A 19,633-nucleotide genomic window follows, 5' to 3' on the forward strand; every position below is an offset into this window, starting at 1 on the left:
GGCAGGATATAGTTCCCGCTGGAATTATTTTTTCTCTGAATCTCTTTCATAAGGACGATAAATCGACGCGGGGAGCTGTGTACTTCTGTGCCTCGTGCACTTTGAACTTGCTCCCACAGACGATGGTTGGAATTTATTTATCAGATATTTCAACGCTGATTTCCGTGTCCTCTCGTGCTTTCGCGGAATCCTCCCTATTCAATACTGAAAATTTATTTAATATAACGTGAAAAGGGCAGAGCGCTCGCTGTAGAATTGGAACTTTAAAACAAGCTTCTTGTTTTTAAAAAAAGAGAGCTTAAAAAAACAAGCTCGTTTTTAAAAGAGAAGAGGTATTTCGGATGTTGTAGTTAATTTGTAACTGGTATGACCATGTATTACCATACATGTTCCGTCACGATAAAAGACGCTTCTCTTTCTGAGAAAGAAAAGATCCCCGGGGCGGCGCTGTGAATTTTGACACTAGAGTGGAATTCCAACAGAAATAACGGGAATCGACCTCGTATCGTACCATGGGGCACACACGAGATCGGCCTTATGGTTTCCGTATCACGTGATACCATAACGTCCGCACTTACGTATCCCTTGCCCTACGCTGTTTATCCCACGATCCCGTTACGGTTCGCGGCAAGGTGCGAAAGCCACCTGTAATATAATAATGATATATTCGATTTTGCGGTCAGTTCGAAGTTTTTTCCCCTAATTCCCCGAACAGAGAACATCAGGAATCGCCATTACATCTTGACCTCCAATTATCCAATTATTCGGTGTTCATCATACATGATGCGCTATATCATCGGCTAAAAACTTGGATATGTAATTTAGTGAGACATTTAGGAATTTTACTGATTCATACGCTCAATTCTATATGACTTTTCCCAGGTGTTCATGAAAGCACGGGATGTAGTATCTTTCTCTCTCAAGGGATCACGAAATTATGGAAAATGGTACTTATTACCTTTTGTTTATTTTAATCTTTTTCTATTACTAATTACTATTTATGGGTCTCGTGATAATACCAAGCAACGTCCAGGATTTTTCTTGTTTCCTCCCTCACACGTGTGAACTCTACAAACTGCTTAAAGTGTTTTGTATAATTCCTGTATGTTTAATCTTTCATGAAACAGGATTATCTTTAATTTTTCAATGATTCAAGAACCTACAGTCTAATATTTCTCTTTTGTTTGAGCCGCTTTGTAAGTCTACATCTTATGAATTACTTGGTAGTACCATTTTCTAGAATCTTTCCGTTCTCCTTGCTCGCCAAACGAAGAAGAGGTCACACGATTTATACCTTCGCTCACAGTCATTCGTGAAACGTGGACGACGTAGGTGTACCCAAACTTTTGATCGATAGTGTAATTACATAGCGCAGAAGTAACCGGTGTGCCAGCGGGCCATTCCAGCGATCTTTCTTCTACACACTTTTCTCTCGTGGTTCTAATGCAGTTGAGGGCCTGTTCGAAGTATCTCAATACGCAATCGGCCGACTGATTTATCTGTTCATTACACGAAGTCGTTAATTCACGTTATTTACTCTTGGTTCGATTAATCCGCCGTGTAATTTAGTCGGCTTGGCGCGTTTAATCCGCACGTCTCGCCACCTCGTAACCTTTGACGTCGTTGGTTAAAATCTAGCGCTATCTAAATTTTATTATCGCGTGCACATACATGATTTTTATATTTCTTTTCGTTTTCTCTGTTTTTTCTTCTGACTGATTGTATGCAATATTTGTTATACCGTAACCAATTGAAGGGTTCATAGCAGGAGCGATTTTTCTCTATGTTTGTTTTCCTCCAGAAAAGCGAGAGAAACATTTCAAATCTTTAATTTCTGTTAAATATATTTAAAATTGAAAAAAAAGTTCATCATATTATGATGCAATGCAAACCTCATATAAAAAAAATGTTTGGTAGTCCTTGTTATTTTTTATTCGAGAAAAAATGTTAAAATGCAGATCATCTTATATGAGTCTAAGTTCTGACTACAAAAATATATTATTATCTTAATAATTGAAAAATTCGACAAGCGTAGTTCTCGTTAAAAGCTCTTAAACTTTATGACATAATGGCACCATGGTTGATTTAAGCATCGAATCGACGAATTATTTCTTATATTCACGAATCGTTGGCTTTTGCGAGACTTTCTATCTTGACGTAACGTTGAGGAATGTTTCGTAGATAAACAGCAGTTTAATTACGCGGACGCCGCCGCTTAATTGCAACCGGGGAACGTTCATTGTAGTTTTTGATTACTGCGGTTGCGGCGAACGCTCTCGAGTCTTCCTGAAACGAAAGTCTCCACGGCAATTTTTGAAGACCTCGAGTAGTAACTTCCCCTGCGCGCAGGTTTCTGTTATGCTTTCGTGGGAACGTAGAAACTTTATTTTTTTGGGATGTTGAGCGTTCTAAACTCGGTAGAAAGAATAAAAAACTAAACTTTTTGTACTGTAAAAACCAGCCCTCGAAATTTTCCGTTGGACTTTTAACGTTTGACAAAATCGATAAACTTTAGAACTTCAGATATTGTAAGAACGAAACAGTACAACGAACAGTATACGAATATTTCTATGACGAGACAGAAAATATCGAAGATTAAACGATGGATATTTTTCGAAGATATGGCTCGAGAATAGCTCCGGACAAAGAAGCAAAGATAAATCACGCCAACGCATCGATACCATCCACCAGAAGGCAACAGCGACGAAGAAGGAGGAACGTGGTTAATGGGAACGGTTTATCGTTGGAACACTAAATCGTTATGGTTGAATGGAAAAATCTGCAACTTTATCGAGCGCGAAATTTATGTCGCGTGGCTTGCGTGCGAAATTTTCCTTGGCCATAAATTCCGATCGATTAATTCGAATCGCCGGGGGATGGTATCCCTATTATTCTAATCTGAGGATCGAGGAGGCGAGAAAGCTGTTTCCTTGCGAGTCGTTCCACCATTAAGTGACCGTCCCTTTTTCCTCAGGACGCGCATTCCTGCCCACGCTTTACGTTAGAGGCTGAAACACGAAGAGAAAGGGAGGTTGGTGGGAAAAGAAATCACGGTGGCGTGTACACCGGAAACGCGTAAATCGGCGAGCGTTTAGTACGGTCGATGAGCTCAGTTTTATCGCTTCGTTTGCCTCTGTTTGCCTTTGCGAGAGTCACAGAAAAATTCTGCGAATGGAAAGACAGAGCGGCGAGCAGCTGAATTATTTTTAAGCTGTTAGGAGGTGGAAACGTTTTGCCACCCACGAGCGATGATTTGGCGAATCTTGTTGAGAATTTATTTCTCTTATACGAGTTTTAAAATTATCTAAAGAAATCCTTTGGATAGAATCAAATTTGTTAATTGGTTTAAATATTCCTTTCTTATAAATTAGTAAAATAGTTTATGCTAGGATCAAAGAGAAACAATGCCGGGTGATAAAGATAATTATCCTTTGTTAGAAAAGATAGAAAAGGTAAAGTCGATTATTAATTAGTGGCACTGAACAATTAATTGCATTGGAAAGACTAAAGTGATTAGCCGTTACCACTTTCTCATGACAGAAATTTACAAATATCACGTCTATTTTAATGAGAATTTTAATGAGACAATGCAAAGATCTCACTAAATTAATTGCAAACGAGGCTATAGAGATTCCGCACACGATTCTCGCAATTTGCATTAACAATTCAGCCACGCCACGAGAAAGTCGAAAGTAGCGCGCGAAATAGTCACATTTTACAGGGCTATTCGTCTTTCGTTGTCCTCATAGAGTCCACAAAAGTATCTCTGGCGCCAGGTAGACAAAACAAAGGGAAGGGACTTAGAGAAGGGAAAATATTTGCCAACCGTCGGACGGATGCGGTTTTACATTTTCAGTAACGATATATTTATCGAGGCTCTTTTAAATTCGTTCTAGATTTTAAACCATTCCGCATACACACTGAGACACATCGTACCTGAGTATATTTTCAACGATGAAACACGTGGTGGCGTGAAATCGATTTTGCTGCAAAGTTCGGCCGTGGAATCTGGGTACAGAGGTTGGTTTTCGAAAATACGAAGCTTCGTCGGAAGTACGAATTATCGTCGAGAATTGAAAGGGAAGCTCGTTATTAATCGGAATTAACAAAGGTGAAATTTATCCAGGCGATTCGGTCCCGTCGGATTTTTAATTTTCACGGCATAATTGAGCATCCAGAGAATGAGTTATGGCCCATAAATTGTCCCTTTGGCTGGATTTTCCATTCGATATGCATATCGCCTTTCATAAATCTTTTCCCCACGAATTTCTAGCGGACAGCGAGAACTACGATCGGACACGTGTCCAGGAAATATTTTCGATGTTTTGATTCTCTGTTTGTGAAGTAGACAGACCGAGCAAATAAAGGATTGGCTTTACAGAAGTTGCGTCGTGGTTTCCGATCATGATGTACGACGTTCGTACGTGTTTCGATATGAGACTCGGCGAACATACGCTTCGATATTGCATCGTGTTTCATAGATACACGTTAAAGTGCATGTACATAGTTCCACTCCGGTGTAATAGCAGCCTCTGAAACCACTCGGTTACGATTATGTGTATTACCGTCGTTATCGCGCGAATTCGCAGGTAATATGCTTTCGAAATTTTATCCGCACGGCAAAAGTACCACTTGTGCAAAATTATAAAAACTTTTTCTCGTTGTAGTTATTTCAATTAACTGCTCGCCGTACGATTCTTTTTGCGGGTACGTACGTTACCTATTACATATTTACTGCTTCAGGCGCTATTCCTAGCAAGACATTGAAATATTGTACCTATATGATTTATTCTTAGTAATTTACAGTCTTGCAATTTGGAGATGAAGTAGAAGTATAAAATTTAACTTTGATAGAAGTACAGTCTAACTTCGTTGTATTTGATCTATAACCTACATCACGAGTGTGACTCCATATCCCAAAAACAAAGGAATGATAGCAATTTTCTTTTGCTCTAACATAAAAAGTAATGACACCTTTTTTGAAAGGATCGCTCTTATCCCCTCAGTCTTTCTTGGAAAATTTTCGTCTGGATCTTTTTTTTGTCTGAGTCAATAAATCGTCAAAAAACCGCGTATTTGATAAACGACCGTTTTTGATGTGTTTTACTCCTGGAAAACGCCGGAGACGTTCATTAATCAAAACCTCTAGTTGCCTCTTTATCGGACCATCGACACAAGAGCGGCGAAAACGTTCTATCGGACAAGGGGTAAAAGGGAAGCAGCGCAGGAAAATGCAGGTCAATGCGGAGCACACAGGCCATTTGGCTATCTGACGTAGCACGAAAGTTAACGCAAGAGCATCGCCAGAATTGGTTGACCTCTTGGCTCGTGGTTTCTGAAACAACTTCGTTCGCTCGAACCACCGCCCAACTACCTCATACGACCGTGTACGTCATTGACACTTTCTAACCAGCACAAAAGACGAATCAATAAGGGCTGCATTACATTCGAAGATCAATGATTCGAAGATCAGTTTTATCATTCGAAGATAAATCCATTTCTGTTAACTGTCTGACTATTATGTCGTTTGGTGGATACAGAGAAGTATTTTAGTATGAAATGAATCAAGCAGGGAATTCTCTGATAAATTTAAAGATACGAACCTTTTGAAAGGTGACAAGTTCACAATGTTTCGTAAAAAACGAACAACATTGGGTTAATTGTCATTTCAGTTGACATTAATTCATATTTGTCTGTATGATTCTAATGTCTTTAATATTTTTTATACGTCCAAGAGGATGACAAGGAACACATGTATTTAATCGCAAAACAATATGAAGAACAAACAATATCTTAAATTTATAAATTGTTCGTTTATGAAAAATGAGAAATATGACGTACCATGTGGCGCACCATGTGTTTCACGCGAGGCCTTCGTTTAGTTTCATTTACATGCACTACTCGTAGATGAACCAGTTCGATTTCTCGTTTTAACATTCAGATTTTGTTATTCAACCCTCGATGAGACGCGTTAAAGAAAAGGGCAAAAGTTTTCTCATCTTCTGGTTGACCCGATTTTTTACGATTCTCTGGCCTGATTCTCCTTTCCCTGCATTTTACAGCACCTCGCGCGCCTAATTCTTCCCTATAAAGATGGCTTTCCAAGCGGTACTATTAGAGAGGAAAGTAACAACGCGGATGCGTCGAAAATGCGAGAGGGAAAACAGGAAACGTTTGCAGCCGATACGATCTCCCCCACTTGCTTTGGAGTCTGTAAGTTGGAGCACGCTGTCTTAAATTTTATTTTATCGCAGTTTTCGCGGCGGCCAGAAACTTTTACGATCCCTTCTCTGAGAATAATTTGTGGCAGGTTTTGTTCCTGGAACGGATACTTTTCCTGAAAATTGTAAGTTAGAAGATCAGGAGATTGCATGTAGTACGTTATGGAGCATTAGAAGTTGGTAAAAAATAAAGGGTTTTTCTCTTGATAGGATTTACTTAAGTAGAATTTATAGTTAAAAATATCCAGGAATTTGCAGACAATTTTTTATAATTGTATAGAATTCAATAAAGATTTCGTAGAAGTAATAGTTAATCGAGATGTAAAAGTTCTTTAGAATTTGTTTCATCGAATATGCCTGTTAAAGTTTGGTTCATAACAACTTCAATACTTGCAGTACCTATAAAACGTACCTGCACATATTCTTATTTGTGAAATTTAATATACCTGGACCTAATTAATTAGTACGTCAATGCTACAATAAATACGTAATAATAACAACGTAAATAGTTTTTGTGACGACTGTATGCATTTCGTTGTAGCGAAGAAAGTTTCAACAATAAGAAGAGAAAAATACAGTCGAATGGATATCAGAAAACAATCTAAGATAATAAAAAAAAAGAGAAAATATTGTAAGAAAAATCTTACGAATAGAAACATCGAACAACACCGTAAAGTACAGAGAGGATGTTTCTGTGAAAATACGAGAGAATATGCTTATAAAAATGGCAAACACAGGAACGATAGTCCTACCTTACCTAACTCGTATTTATTCAAAGAATAAAGTGTTGCAAAATATGCTGAACGTTTACCATCGCAATTTTAAAAAGCTCCCAGAGTTTAGAAAACTTCAAAGTACACTCGCGTAGCTTATTACTCTCAGTGATGGCGAAGGAACTTCGCTTACCGTAGAAGATTCTCTGCAACGCTGTAGGTAATTTCCTTTCTCCCCGAGCAGTTGTGTTTCGTGGAAACGAAGAAAACGCTGCTGGCTTCCGGATTCAACCCTTTCTGGCCGTAGGCGAGCAGCACGTGCCCAGAAAGAGATCCGAAGCCGGGTGCCCGCGATATTAAGTATTCCACTCGCATTACCTCCCGCTGAACAGAAAGTTACACACACCTCGTTATGCGGCCAGAAGCGGCACCAGCAGCGTTGTGCAAACTTAATTAGCGACTACGGCCGGCGGACATCGAGAAAGGAGAGACACTTCGAAGAAGCCGATGATTTATCTGTGCGGGGTCCTGCAGGCCCTGGAATCTCGTTCCGTGGCCGTGAAAGAGGGCAGCTTCGATTGTAATTGCCAGTGCAACGTGGTAACGTGTCTAGGTAATGACCACGTGTAACGTAATTAGGTGCATCTATGTACAGTATAGTAATGAACTTGCGTATTGAATTATTTGAGCTCGAAATAGTTTTGTTTAGAAATATAAAATGAAAATGAAATTTTTCATCGAATTATTTCCATTTGATAGATCAGTGTTTTTAGGAAAATTGTGATTTTAATATACAGCGAGGAATTCTTTATTGAATTATTTAAGGTTGGTAAAATATTTTAGGGAAAATTGTGGTCTTGATATACAGTAGCGAGCATATAATTCAATTTAATTTAGTTTATAATTGAAGAGCTTTCCATCCATGTAACCTAGTCTTTTATACGCTCGCCACTGCATATACTATATAATGTATTAAATATTAATATTATTAACATAATTATTGCGGTGGAAAGAATGAAGTAAATAATATGCAAATTTAGAAAGGGTAAATATTAATATTCTACTCGTATCAGATATTCTAATTCGGTATTGCTACAGCGATTTATTTTCAGAATTATAGACTACATAATATTACTTTGAATTACCAACGAAATGATGCTATAAATTAGACAAATGCTCTACTAAATTCAAATATTTTATCTTAAACGCAAAATATTCCTGCAATTACATCATTAATCGCAACGAGATACATTTTAATCTCCCCATTCCAAATCGAACGGTATTAATGGCATGTGCGATTTTAATTGGACGATCAAGGGACTCGTAAACACGTACGACCCTCATTTAGTAGGAAATAAACAATGTTCGCTATGGATTGTTAAAATATGTCTATTCGGTAATTAATTGCTCTTGTTTTCACCCCGGGTTTACGCACGGTTAAACGTACAATAAATTAAGCGCCACTGGTCTGTTATCGTGTTTATTTGTTCTTCGTATTTTCAGTCTACTACACCGTCATGGTAGCAAAGATTACATAAATCACTCGAAAATTCCAGACCCGCGATGCGTTTCGATGCATCAAAGAAAGATGTAGAAGGAAATTCCTCGTAGCTCTCGTTACCTTGACTTCCGTTCGATCATCGCTCGATCCATGGTAGCTCGTGTGTAAATACGTGGTACAGCGCTGGCTTTATAGGCTCCCGTCGTAAAGATTTGCTCGGCTGCTGCGCCACGACGAGATGTAAACATGCTTCCCGTTGATATCGTGCTTGTACGACACAGTACTGCATACGGGGCATTTTGTTTCACGTGGTAACGTAATTTGCCTCCATCTAGGACCCACGTTGGCGTTTTTCCATCGACACCGTTACCATCTTCTCATAACTTGAATTTACTGACCGGACGATAAACCATAGATACCGGTTTATAAAGGGTAGCACGGTGGTACGAACAAAGTTTTTTGTGCGATACGTCCTGTTATGTGTCTGTTACAGATCGTAACGATGTACTTTATTATGTATCTAGATCGTAACGACGATGGAAAGGAATGTAGTAACATCTAGAAGGAAACAAATGATCGATGTGGTTAGGGGAAAAAGAATGAGAAATGTAACCAGTATGTGTGGACATTAGCCGAAGGGTTGACTCGTGACACGAAAATATTTGTACAAGTGTACAATCTTTGCTAGAAGTTTCAATCACCTATACGCGTTGCCTAATGCATCTATCTATTTCCATCTGTGTACGAGCCTTGAAACGATCTGTAAAAAATACCATGAAATAATATTGACGAGGTATAAAATCCTGCCTCTCATAAAACTTCGACCTCGTTTCGAAAAAGGTTGAATCATGGGCGTACGTATGATTTTCTTTCAACTCATCGGCAAGTAATCCCATGCCCTATTGACGAATATCGTAAAGATATGGCAAATAAACTAACCAAACAAGAAGTGCCCTAAACGAATTTATCGAATCTTATATCGAATCTTGTATCGAATGGTTTTAAAGTGTTGTTTGTCGAGGAAGAATAAATAAGGTTTGATCGTTTTCGGTTCGATCATCTTCTGTTGAATCGTCACAAAAGCAGGGCCAGCGATCGCAGTGGAGGCGCAGATGCGGAGAGCTGCGCTGCGTTTCGACACGGATTGTCGATTCCTTCCGCCCCTCTGTACCGGCCCTCTGAGCGCTCTTCGGGGTCCCGGCTGGTATTTTCTGTCAGTCGACGGCAGGCCGCGGGTCGAGCTGGTCGAGAAAAGCTGACGTTCGTAAAATCAAGTCGCTCGACACGCGCACTGCTCCATTCTCACGCGTATATATTTACTTTACGACACGAGGCACTGCATTTTGACGTTCCTCCGTTTCAAAATTTCAATTAATGGACAAATAATGGATGAAAATACAGAAATACTGAAGATATCGTATATCAATGATGAAATATTTCTCTTGAGTTGAGAAATTGAAAAAAATTTGAAAGAGGATTTTCAAATGCTGACAGCTGGCTTAAAAGTACAATTGTTTGAGTAATTGAAGTTTAAAATATTACGGAATTAACGGTGCAAAGTTTCTTGAATTTTGAGAAGAAATTGCAATCTATCGTCGAGTTACCCGATAATCCCTGAAGCTTATTACGCAGAAATTGAAGATGAGATGAGATTACGCAGAAATGATCAAACAGGTTGATGAATGTGCGATGACAACTACCAGAAGCTAATCCACCTTCAAGTTCGTTTCTTACGAGTCTATGAACTTTTTAGTGAATATATTCTCTAATATCGAACTCCTGGAAAATCTTATAATAATCCAAGTGATAAAAATGATTTCGCTTTAACTCGAAAAAATAAAAATTCGTGAATCGCACCAATCATATATACCCATTGAATAATATTTCTCGCGATTTGTGGGAAATATTATCGTCATTAGTGGAAAAGGTTGATCGCAGAAGAGTCGACGAAACGAAGATAAGGGACGCGGTGACCCAGGCTGTCAAGGCGCGTATAAAATCGACGATAGCAAAGTCGACAGTCGGCAGTGTCGCGGCAGCCGCGCGCGAGAGAGGACGTCGTCGTTAGTGCTACGTCGACGCGTGGAAAAGTCAGCATAGAAAAATCAGCGTGGAAACGTTAATGCTTCCCACCACGCTGTGTTTTCGCTTTGTCAATCATCTCGCAAGAATTGTGTTCATTTGTGTTCTTATCGCAACCTGCCTCGATTGTGCCTGAACGAATCGATCCACGATACATTACGAATGAAAATCATGCTTAAGGGACGATCTATAGTGCGACCAGCTAATTAACTTGCAGTCAAGACGCTTCGTTTCGATGCAAAATCACGACGTACGTGGTCTGCGCTTGGAGATACATAGAATTATTAACGAATCAGTGATGAATCGGTGAAAAGTTCAAAGTAGAAGGAAAGAGTCACAGAATTCATAGAATAGTCGAAAAGAAAATTTTCATTGGAAAGAAAAACGAAGAATCCTGACGAACAAATTTAAAGGTTCGGATTAGGTTCTGGGTTGAATCCGGTTTGAAAGCGCGCGACTTTCCCAACTTTTCAAAAGATCCGCGAGATGCAGCGAACGAGAGACGCAGATAACAACGTAAAGCCGAGAAAGCCTTGAAGGATTTGCGGAAGGAGGACGAGAACGAGCTAGTGACTGGCAGGGAAGCGAGAAAGAGAGAAGTAGGAAAGAGAAGAATCGGAGTCGCGAACAAGAGGCAACGGAGAGGCGAGAAAACACTCGAGGAATGCCGTGGATAAAGTGTTTGGGCGGCGGAGGCGGAAAGGCCAGAAGAGGCAAACCACTCAGCGTCAGCCAGCCGATCCACCTGCTCGTCAAGGTATGATTTGCCTTAGTATTTCCCTCGACGAATTTTTCAAGCAAAATTTCTCCTGAATGTCTATGAAGAGGCTCTGACGGGGTGGTCCTGTTGCAAGATGGGTGTTAATATTGCGGTTAAATCATATTGCACATGGCCCCGATCAATTCGGCTATCGATGGTTCTCTCTTTTTTCTTCTGTGTTAAAGAGATCCTCGAGTCAAATCTGGAAGGGATTCTGGCTCCAGATAGGCGACTTTATGGCGGCTCTTTAACTTTACTGGCACGGTTACGTGCTACTAAATCGCCGTATACACGCTTATCCACTTGTGTTGGATATATTTAGCATGATCAATGACGTAAATATTAATTTAGAGATTTCGATAGGGAAATGATGAGCAGTGGTTGGAGATTATTGAAGTTAATGCTTAACAGGAGGTTATCGTGATTTTGTATCGAAGACGAGTTTCCATCGACAAAAAAAGGGTCGACAGAGGAAAATATCTAAACATCTTGTCTGGTGATCTCTTCATTCATTGGAAAATCGTGTGTTCTAAGATCTCCCTCGCCGATAATTTCGCGACCAGCCAGCTCCGTCTTTTGTCCTAATTGCCTTCCATCCCTCCGACAGTTCTGTATCACGGAAACAAAGGACAGAACTCATAGATAACGCAGACAACGTTTACACGAAGCGTTTAATAAGCGTGTCGCGTTCAGCGAGAGGTAACTTCACTAGGAAGATGGGGCGCGGGAACAAAGAACGAAGAAAAAGGCGATAGACAAGAAAAAAGGAGAGTCGGACGAGGAATGGGTTAAAACGATTATTAGGCGAGCGTTTCTTTCGCGTTGGAATGCCATAAAGCTGGATAGATACGAAATCCTGAGATGACAAAGGAGCACCATGGTGGCCCTTTCAACTAGCCTTGATTTATTAATTTCTTCGTCAAAAGCCTGCTCCTTTGAGTCGACTGACCCAGACCGCCCCGCGGTCGACTGTATCGATTCAATGATACATCCGCACGACCCACCAATTAAATTGATAATAACCACGCCGCGTTACCTGCTCGTTATCGTGCCTGCTGGCTGACTCTTAACGCAATCGTTAAGTGACACACACTTGTGCGCGATCGTCACGATGAAGAGGACTGGCCTCGAAGGGATCGGATCGACGAGAAAATCTCACTTGACACTCGAATCTCGATTGACACGTTTTCATTCGGTTGATATCTCAATTTTTGCAAAATTGTATTGGATTGGCAGAATGACAGCTCCTAGTTCTCTTATACGAGTCTGTTCGTTCGAAAGGATAGAATTTTGAACTACAGCCAGTAAAAATTAACTAAATTCGAATTTTCTATTATTTACTGAGTGAGTAGCGTGAAGTAGGAAGTTGTTTAGGTCTGATGGTCGAGTTCCTTTGTATGAGAGTAATATTTGGAATACATACGATTCTTTGGATCAGATCCAAGTTATATATTTCGAGAACAGTTAACAATTCTGGTGGATGACTGGTGGTTTGATCTTAAGTAGCTATAAATTACTAGGTTTCAATTATCGTGGAAAGTATGTCAGACGAAAATTGTCATTGTCACTGTGGCAGACGTGTTCAGATTATCAAGGTAATTATCGAAGCACAAAAGCGACTTGAAAACAAGGTCGAATCCTCTTTCGTGTAGTTTTCTACGTTCTTCTTTTGAAACGACATCCGCTATTCGACACTCTTTTTATGCAAATAACGTCGCGTGGTCTGTAATTAAACGAAATTAAATTAAAACAATGTGGTGGAACTGAACGACGAATTAATTTATACGGCAAGAAGCGATTGATCCTCGAATTAATTAAACGCTGGTCAAAATTGAATTTCTCCGATTAAAATTTACGACCGTTCTGTTGCGAATGATCGTTTACTTTTTTCGAACATCGCGTCACCTGTTCTGACAAAATATGTAATTCGTCAAGTCTGCTAACGAGTTACAGCATATACTACCGTCCATGAGTCTTTGTACAATTAAATTTGGTGTAATCCGTTCAAAATGTTGATGTTCCCGGTGTATGTTCAATGTTATGGTTGAAAAATGCTTCTTTAGTGTTGATTCTTTATCTTCGGTCGGTACTCTGTTAAATTTAAACTAAAACAAGAAATATATCACTTAAGAACCATGTTTATACGTAAAGGAGAGCTGACTATAAAGTTTTGGAATGTTGCTAGAGACATATATCTCAATCCCGTTAACATTGCAATATTGAACAGACTTGTAGCCACCTCATTTATAATGGTTCAGAAAAGTATTTTAATACTTACGTAACTTTTACGAATGTATTATGTGTGTTATAGAAAACATATCGAGATTTCATGAACAGTAATGAGACATATATACCATAATTATATTGCTAAAATCTGAAACTAATCTTCAAATGTATGTGGAAGTTGCAAAATATTCATTATTCAAAAAATCGATACCAGAATCTGAAATAATTTAGAAGTGTTCACATACTTATAAGACATTAACGTGCATCAAACAGGGAGCCATAATGAAACATGCAATCAGAATCCCGGGCGAAGCCCTCTCACGATCAAATAGAGTCCCACGCGAGGCTCGTTTTGTTTCAGGTAGCAACTTGGAGGCGTCGTTAAGCGAATTAAGTACACAGACTAAAAATCGTGCGCTAATAGCGGCGCGCAATTAAATAATAGTAAAGCGTGCTACCACCCGTGGTTGCGTGCTGCGGCGATTTCATTAAAGCGCCACTTAGCATCGCGAATGCGATATTCCGTAGAATGAATGCGTCCATGAAGCTGGCCATTCTCGCTGCTCGTTCTCCGCTCCGCTAAAACTCGCCTGGACGAAAACTTTGCCGCGTGTTTGTCTCTCTCATTTATACGAGCGTACCGTCGGAATCACACGATAAAGATAAAAGACTTAACTTTTTATCACTTTGTGGATTTTTTGCCACTTTTTGTATTTTTCACGATTAATAGATTTTTTTTTTTTAAAGAGTCTTGTTTGTTTTTTAAATATTTTTTGTTACTGCAAGATGTTATTCCTCACGCAGACGTGACGACGTGTGCGAGCTATCCGCGATCATGCGAGCGCACCACGTCTGTTATTATAACCGTACCATTATCGGTACTATACACCTGTACGGATTGGTTCTGGCCTGTGTACGCCGCCCATCAGCAAGCACGCTCCAGAGCTGGCAATTAAATTAGCGAGCCCCTGGCAATTCTGCGATTTTTCACATGACGAAACTTTATGTAATAGTACTCGAACGGAGATGAAAGGTCGCGACTCCGATGATCTCGAGGAGTGTCTTTGGAATTTGCTTAATTCTAGTCTACATTAGTATATTACTCTTCCACGCGAATTACTTCTGGCCTTTTATAGACTTCGTATTTCCTAATCTCAGCAACAGTGTCAGATTTCAGCATTACGTATCATAATCTCGCAAAGATGTTCAGGCATAAGTAAACGTGCATTTAAAGTCTGTTATCAAACATGCACGGAACGAAATTCCACGCATTGCATCACGTTCATCGTGGCGCTACAGTTGCTTTGTACAAAGCCCGGCAATTAAGTCAGCGCACCTGCCACGCAATTATGCGAATTTTTCTCGAGGCACGCTCACCGTCACGGCAAATATGTTAGACCACGTTTGATGGCGTATTCTTTCTTTTTACACGCATTTTTTGTCGTGCTTGTACATGCTTAATACGTCTAATCGATTTGAACCGATCAGCTCAGATCGGATTACGTGTTTGCTTAGAAAACTCGGTAGGAAATTCCAAACGAAGCGATTTCTTGGTATTCTTTGTATGCGTACGCGGAAAATTGAAATCCAGTGGTGAAAAGTACCTCGTGAAACAGGATCGATCGATCGAAGGAAAACACTCGACACGCTTCGATTACCTTTGGCTAAAAGGTTAAAAGCCGGGCTGGCGATATCTTTCACGGTGAATCAGCGAAGGCTCATAATTCTCCGGGAAGATTAGGAAAGTCTCATAACTATCGTCATCATCGCGAATGCTCTCCTGGTAACCGGTACGTGTACCAGCTCGTATATTACGCGGAACGTATGTGCGCATGCCATTGAATAGTACACACGGCAAAACAATGTATTATTGGCTAGGTCCGCTCCCTCGGAACGGAGCTGCAACATTCCTTTGAACTTTTTCTAGGCCAAACTAGCTCCAAAATTAATCTTACGGATATTAGACTCACCTAGAAGCTCCACTTTACATATCTCGATCTTTTACTTTGTTTTATCTCTATTTTATCTGTGTGGCAATTGGGAAGTTGAAGTGGTAAATGGTATAAGAATGCCACGAGTAAAGATTCTTGATAGAAACGGAGAATTTACAGTTAATTTTAATGTTCATATCTGTTATATGAATCTTCATCTCTCTATTTCGCTCTTTTTCTTTTTTCCCTGCTGCAATTGAGGAGTTGAAATAGAAAAAGATAATAAATGTCATAAATAAAAGTTTTTAGTAAAAACAAGAAATGTATTTTTGTTCATTTTCTGAAAGGTATGAAAATTCAGCGTTTACCTTTTTTCGATAAACTTACAGAAAAAATAAACGGTAAAAATATATCTTCCATCTTTTCCAACTACAATCGTAGCTCTATTTTGTCATTGTCCTAAAAGATAAAATAAATTATTCTAGCACTTTTAACTCTTTTCGCTGTATTCCGCTGTGAAAAATCGCTTTCTACTTTTTAGTACTTCAATCGTTTATCATTTCACGGCCTGAGTTATTTAAATTTAAAAGCAATATTCTCTCTATTTCGGTGGTATTTACGCTGTTTTTAACAATCTCATAAACGTAATGGAAATTAAATTTTCGCCGTTTTAAAGAAGGTAGAAGTTTCCGAAGAGCATAGAAATTAAATAACACGACTGATATAATAAGAAGACGAAGAAGTAAAAATGTAATGGCGATTCTATTTTTGAAACGCCATCGATATTCAAGGCTGAGAAGAGCGCGTTTTCTCTACGTGAAACGTCAAAGTGTCCGAGAGGCAGACACGTACGTGGGTGTCGATAATGTTGTGACACCGCTTAAAAGGTGTAAAGTAAAGACTATGTGTGCGAAGCAAACAATTTTCGAGTTTATTGAGCGAACGCCCGCCGGCGAACGGTTTCAGGAGCCGAGTCCATGCGCGTAGGCAGATATACTTACCTCCTAACGTTTCAAAGCGTTTCCTAACGTTTAGCAGCCCCTTTTCATCATGACGAACCTCCATAATAAATTTAGAATCGCGTAACGATTCGACTATTTCATTGATTCGAAGAATTTGGCACGACGTACACACCTTGTGTTATTACATTCAATTGCAAACACATAGGTATTAGAGTTTGTTCTTATTGCAAAAGTTTGCGGGAATTTCGCACGTGGTGCACGATCGGCGTTAATGGTATCCAAATTCGAGACAAATTGTGCTAACAAGATTAGAACAGGCTAGTCAATTACCCGATGACTCCATCCTTGTTCTATTTTTGGACTCAGGGACGCTCAGACACTGGAAGGGTCACCCCTTCCAAAATGGTCGTCAAAAATAACACGTTTGCAGACGCTCGATGACATTTCTATTCATTCGCTTGCCAAATCTGGTGCCCAATTGGGTCAGAAAGTACACGTGACGAAGCTTAACACCGGAATATTCGATGTTTAAAGACACGTAAAAGAAGAAATGAAAGTATGCAATGACCGAAATACGCTTCGTTTGAATCGTCAAAAAGGAATTGCAGTGAATTTATTAGATTTCTATGAAAAATAGCAAATTAATCATTCTCAGTGCGCAGTTCTGCTATTTATCTAAACTTCTGACGTACAACACTTGAAGAGATTTATAGAAGGGGAATCTTAAAAGTTTCCGAACAGGAGTAGCGAAGTTGAAGAGGAAGTAACGGCGGAATTGAATTGAGAAATTATTCGAGTGCTTACCGGACGAGGCTGCCAGTCCCGAAAAAGGAGGAAAGACGCGGAAAAGCAATACAGAGAAAGAGGGTTAACGAGCAACGAGCCGAGAGAAAAGAAACGAACACTGCTGGAGATTAAATCGCGCGATATCATGGCTTAACGATTCGGGTCTTGCGCGAGCGACGATGGCCGACCTCTTGAGATTCCTTAATTGCAGCTGCACGCCGGTGCGCAATTAAAAGTTCTTCAATTGGGACACACGTATCGCATCTCGCGATGCCTCGTAGTTTTATCCAACCCCTTGGGTCAACTACGTGGAATCTTTTTGCTCGTCGGATTATCTTCGTAGAAAGCTAGTTCAGGCTTGCGTATCCCGTTTCATGAATGGGTCAGCCATATCCAGAAATCTTGCTGACACCTGCTTCACACTTGCACGATTCCAGTGCAATTATGCCTCTGATTATAATCAATGTGAATGAAAATGATGTGCAGTGCTAAAGAATCAAAGACTTCTTTTATTCTTTTAATTATTTGTGTTTGCGGTATTAAACACAAGCAGTTTTAATTATTTCATTCTAATAATAAGATTTAGTTTAGTGAACAGCATAAATGAAGCATGATAATACTCGTCGCAAATAATTTTCTTATTCTTTGAAATATCTCCATTTACAATTGAATTCAAGAATAGACAGTTCTTATTTTTAGCGTTAATAATAGAATTTAGTAATTCGCATCGTCCAAAGTGAAATAATTTTTACTGTTCGTACTTGATAACACAATCTAAATACGCTCTTCAAAGTGAAGCGGAATGATCATCAGCATAAAAGCAAAAAACAAGAATCTAATTTTATCGTCTAATCTATTTGCACTTGCGATACCAAATACGAGAGAAACCTGGTAATTACGTCGTCGATCGTTCAGCTTCCATCGCAAGTTTATCAACGAAGATTTCCCTAAAAAGATCCGAAATACGTTCAAGATGCTGTTAGAGAGACTTTACATAAAAGCAATGAATTCCTCGAAGGATTTTCGTAACAACTGCTCTGATCCTCCGTTTTTTTCCCATCGCCAGAATACTCCGTAAAAGAAAGAAGAAGTTTGAGACCCAGCCATAGATCTTGGCGAGGGGACGTTGAGCGATAGCAATAAGGAAGCATCAGAGAGATTCCCGTGCCTCGATCAGTCTCTCATTGTTTCTGAATAATTGATGCAGCACTTGGCGTCGTCGGTCGATCGTCCAGAGAGAACAATCGACCTGTTCGTGTGTGGCTTGGATGAAACCCGCCGGTCTACAAGGCGGTACAAGCGGTCGATCCATCAGCGAATTATCTGGAATCGCGAAAAGTAAATCTCGCGACGTCAGGCGGCGTACACACGCGTGTATATGATAATCTGGGCAATATCGCGAAATGTCAGAAAGAGGGAGGCGCAGTTTCGTCGTGTGTGTTGTCTCGTTACGAAGGATGTCGGGCCAAGTAAACATCGGCATTGCGAAAGGAATTTGTCCGTTCGACTGTTTCCACAGGGAAATGTACTCTTCGTTCGACATGGATCGAACTATTGTTGCCACACACGCGTTTCATCGTGACGTAATTTTGAGCGCTCCGCGTGCGCGATGGGAACGATTCATCGGCCTCTTCTTTTTTATGGAGATTACCGGATACATTTGCATGTTGATTTAATTCGTTCGTGGGAAACGATCCGCTGTATCACTAATAAATGGAAACGCGAAACACCACTGGTACGTTGAAAGTGTAAATACAACAGAAAAATTGAAATTTTCATTGGAATAATACATTTGAAAATGAATATTTCCCGTACAATATAATACATTAAATTTTATAGAATGTATTGAAAAAGAAATCGCGGAATTAGCTCGAGTGGGTATTTCTGTAAGTTCATATTATATTCGGGAATGGTTTTCGTTTGAGAATGAGATTTTCTTAGGAAGTTCCTCTTGTAATCACAAACTCGTTCCCCTGTCCGCGATTCGATTGCTCGACAGCGCAGTTGGATCTCGGTAATTCCAGCAATCAGCCCGACAAACCCTTTTCACCGGGAGTACCGCGACACGACAGAATTCTTCCGTGGTCTCGGAGGTGAACAAAGGTCGTCGGATGATTTCTCGAGAGTCGGTAATGAGCAACGTGAGTGGAGCGAGCAGAAAATACGTGAAATCTGTTACTTCCACGGTTGAAAGCTTACTGCATCGTTTGAAAGCCGCACAATAAGAAATGACATCTCACTTTGCATATGATTAACCACACAGACAGATTCCAAGTTCCATTTCTATTCATAGGATCCTATTCGAAAGAACATAAACGAATCGATATAGAATCAAGAGAGGAATGAAGAAAGAAAAGTAAAAAGCCATTGTCTTCCGATAGTCGTTTCATCTTTCTTCGCGTCCTGCTTTCTTCCGAGGAAACTCGTAACCCGAATTTTCCGATCGTCTCC

The 19,633-nt window shown here is 39.9% G+C and overlaps 1 protein-coding gene across 7 annotated transcripts in view; it reads left to right on the forward strand.

Annotated features, from left to right (window-relative positions):
• The window catches only part of LOC122574244 (tensin-1), a 202,399-nt gene that overhangs the window by 11,445 nt on the left and 171,321 nt on the right, over positions 1-19,633 (forward strand). For 2 of the 7 annotated variants that reach the window (XM_043741607.1, XM_043741608.1), the window contains exon 1: positions 10,437-11,274. The exons of 1 other annotated variant lie outside the window; for it this stretch is intronic. In XM_043741607.1, the coding sequence (XP_043597542.1) occupies positions 11,182-11,274 (93 nt within the window). In that variant the 5' untranslated portion in view covers positions 10,437-11,181. Of the gene's footprint in view, positions 1-10,427; positions 11,275-19,633 lie in introns of those variants that run through there. 4 more of the 7 variants (XM_043741601.1, XM_043741612.1, XM_043741604.1 and 1 more) reach the window with 4 other exon arrangements.

Source organism: Bombus pyrosoma, linkage group LG13 (genome assembly GCF_014825855.1).
Source record: "Bombus pyrosoma isolate SC7728 linkage group LG13, ASM1482585v1, whole genome shotgun sequence".
Classification (NCBI taxonomy): Eukaryota; Metazoa; Arthropoda; class Insecta; order Hymenoptera; family Apidae; genus Bombus; species Bombus pyrosoma.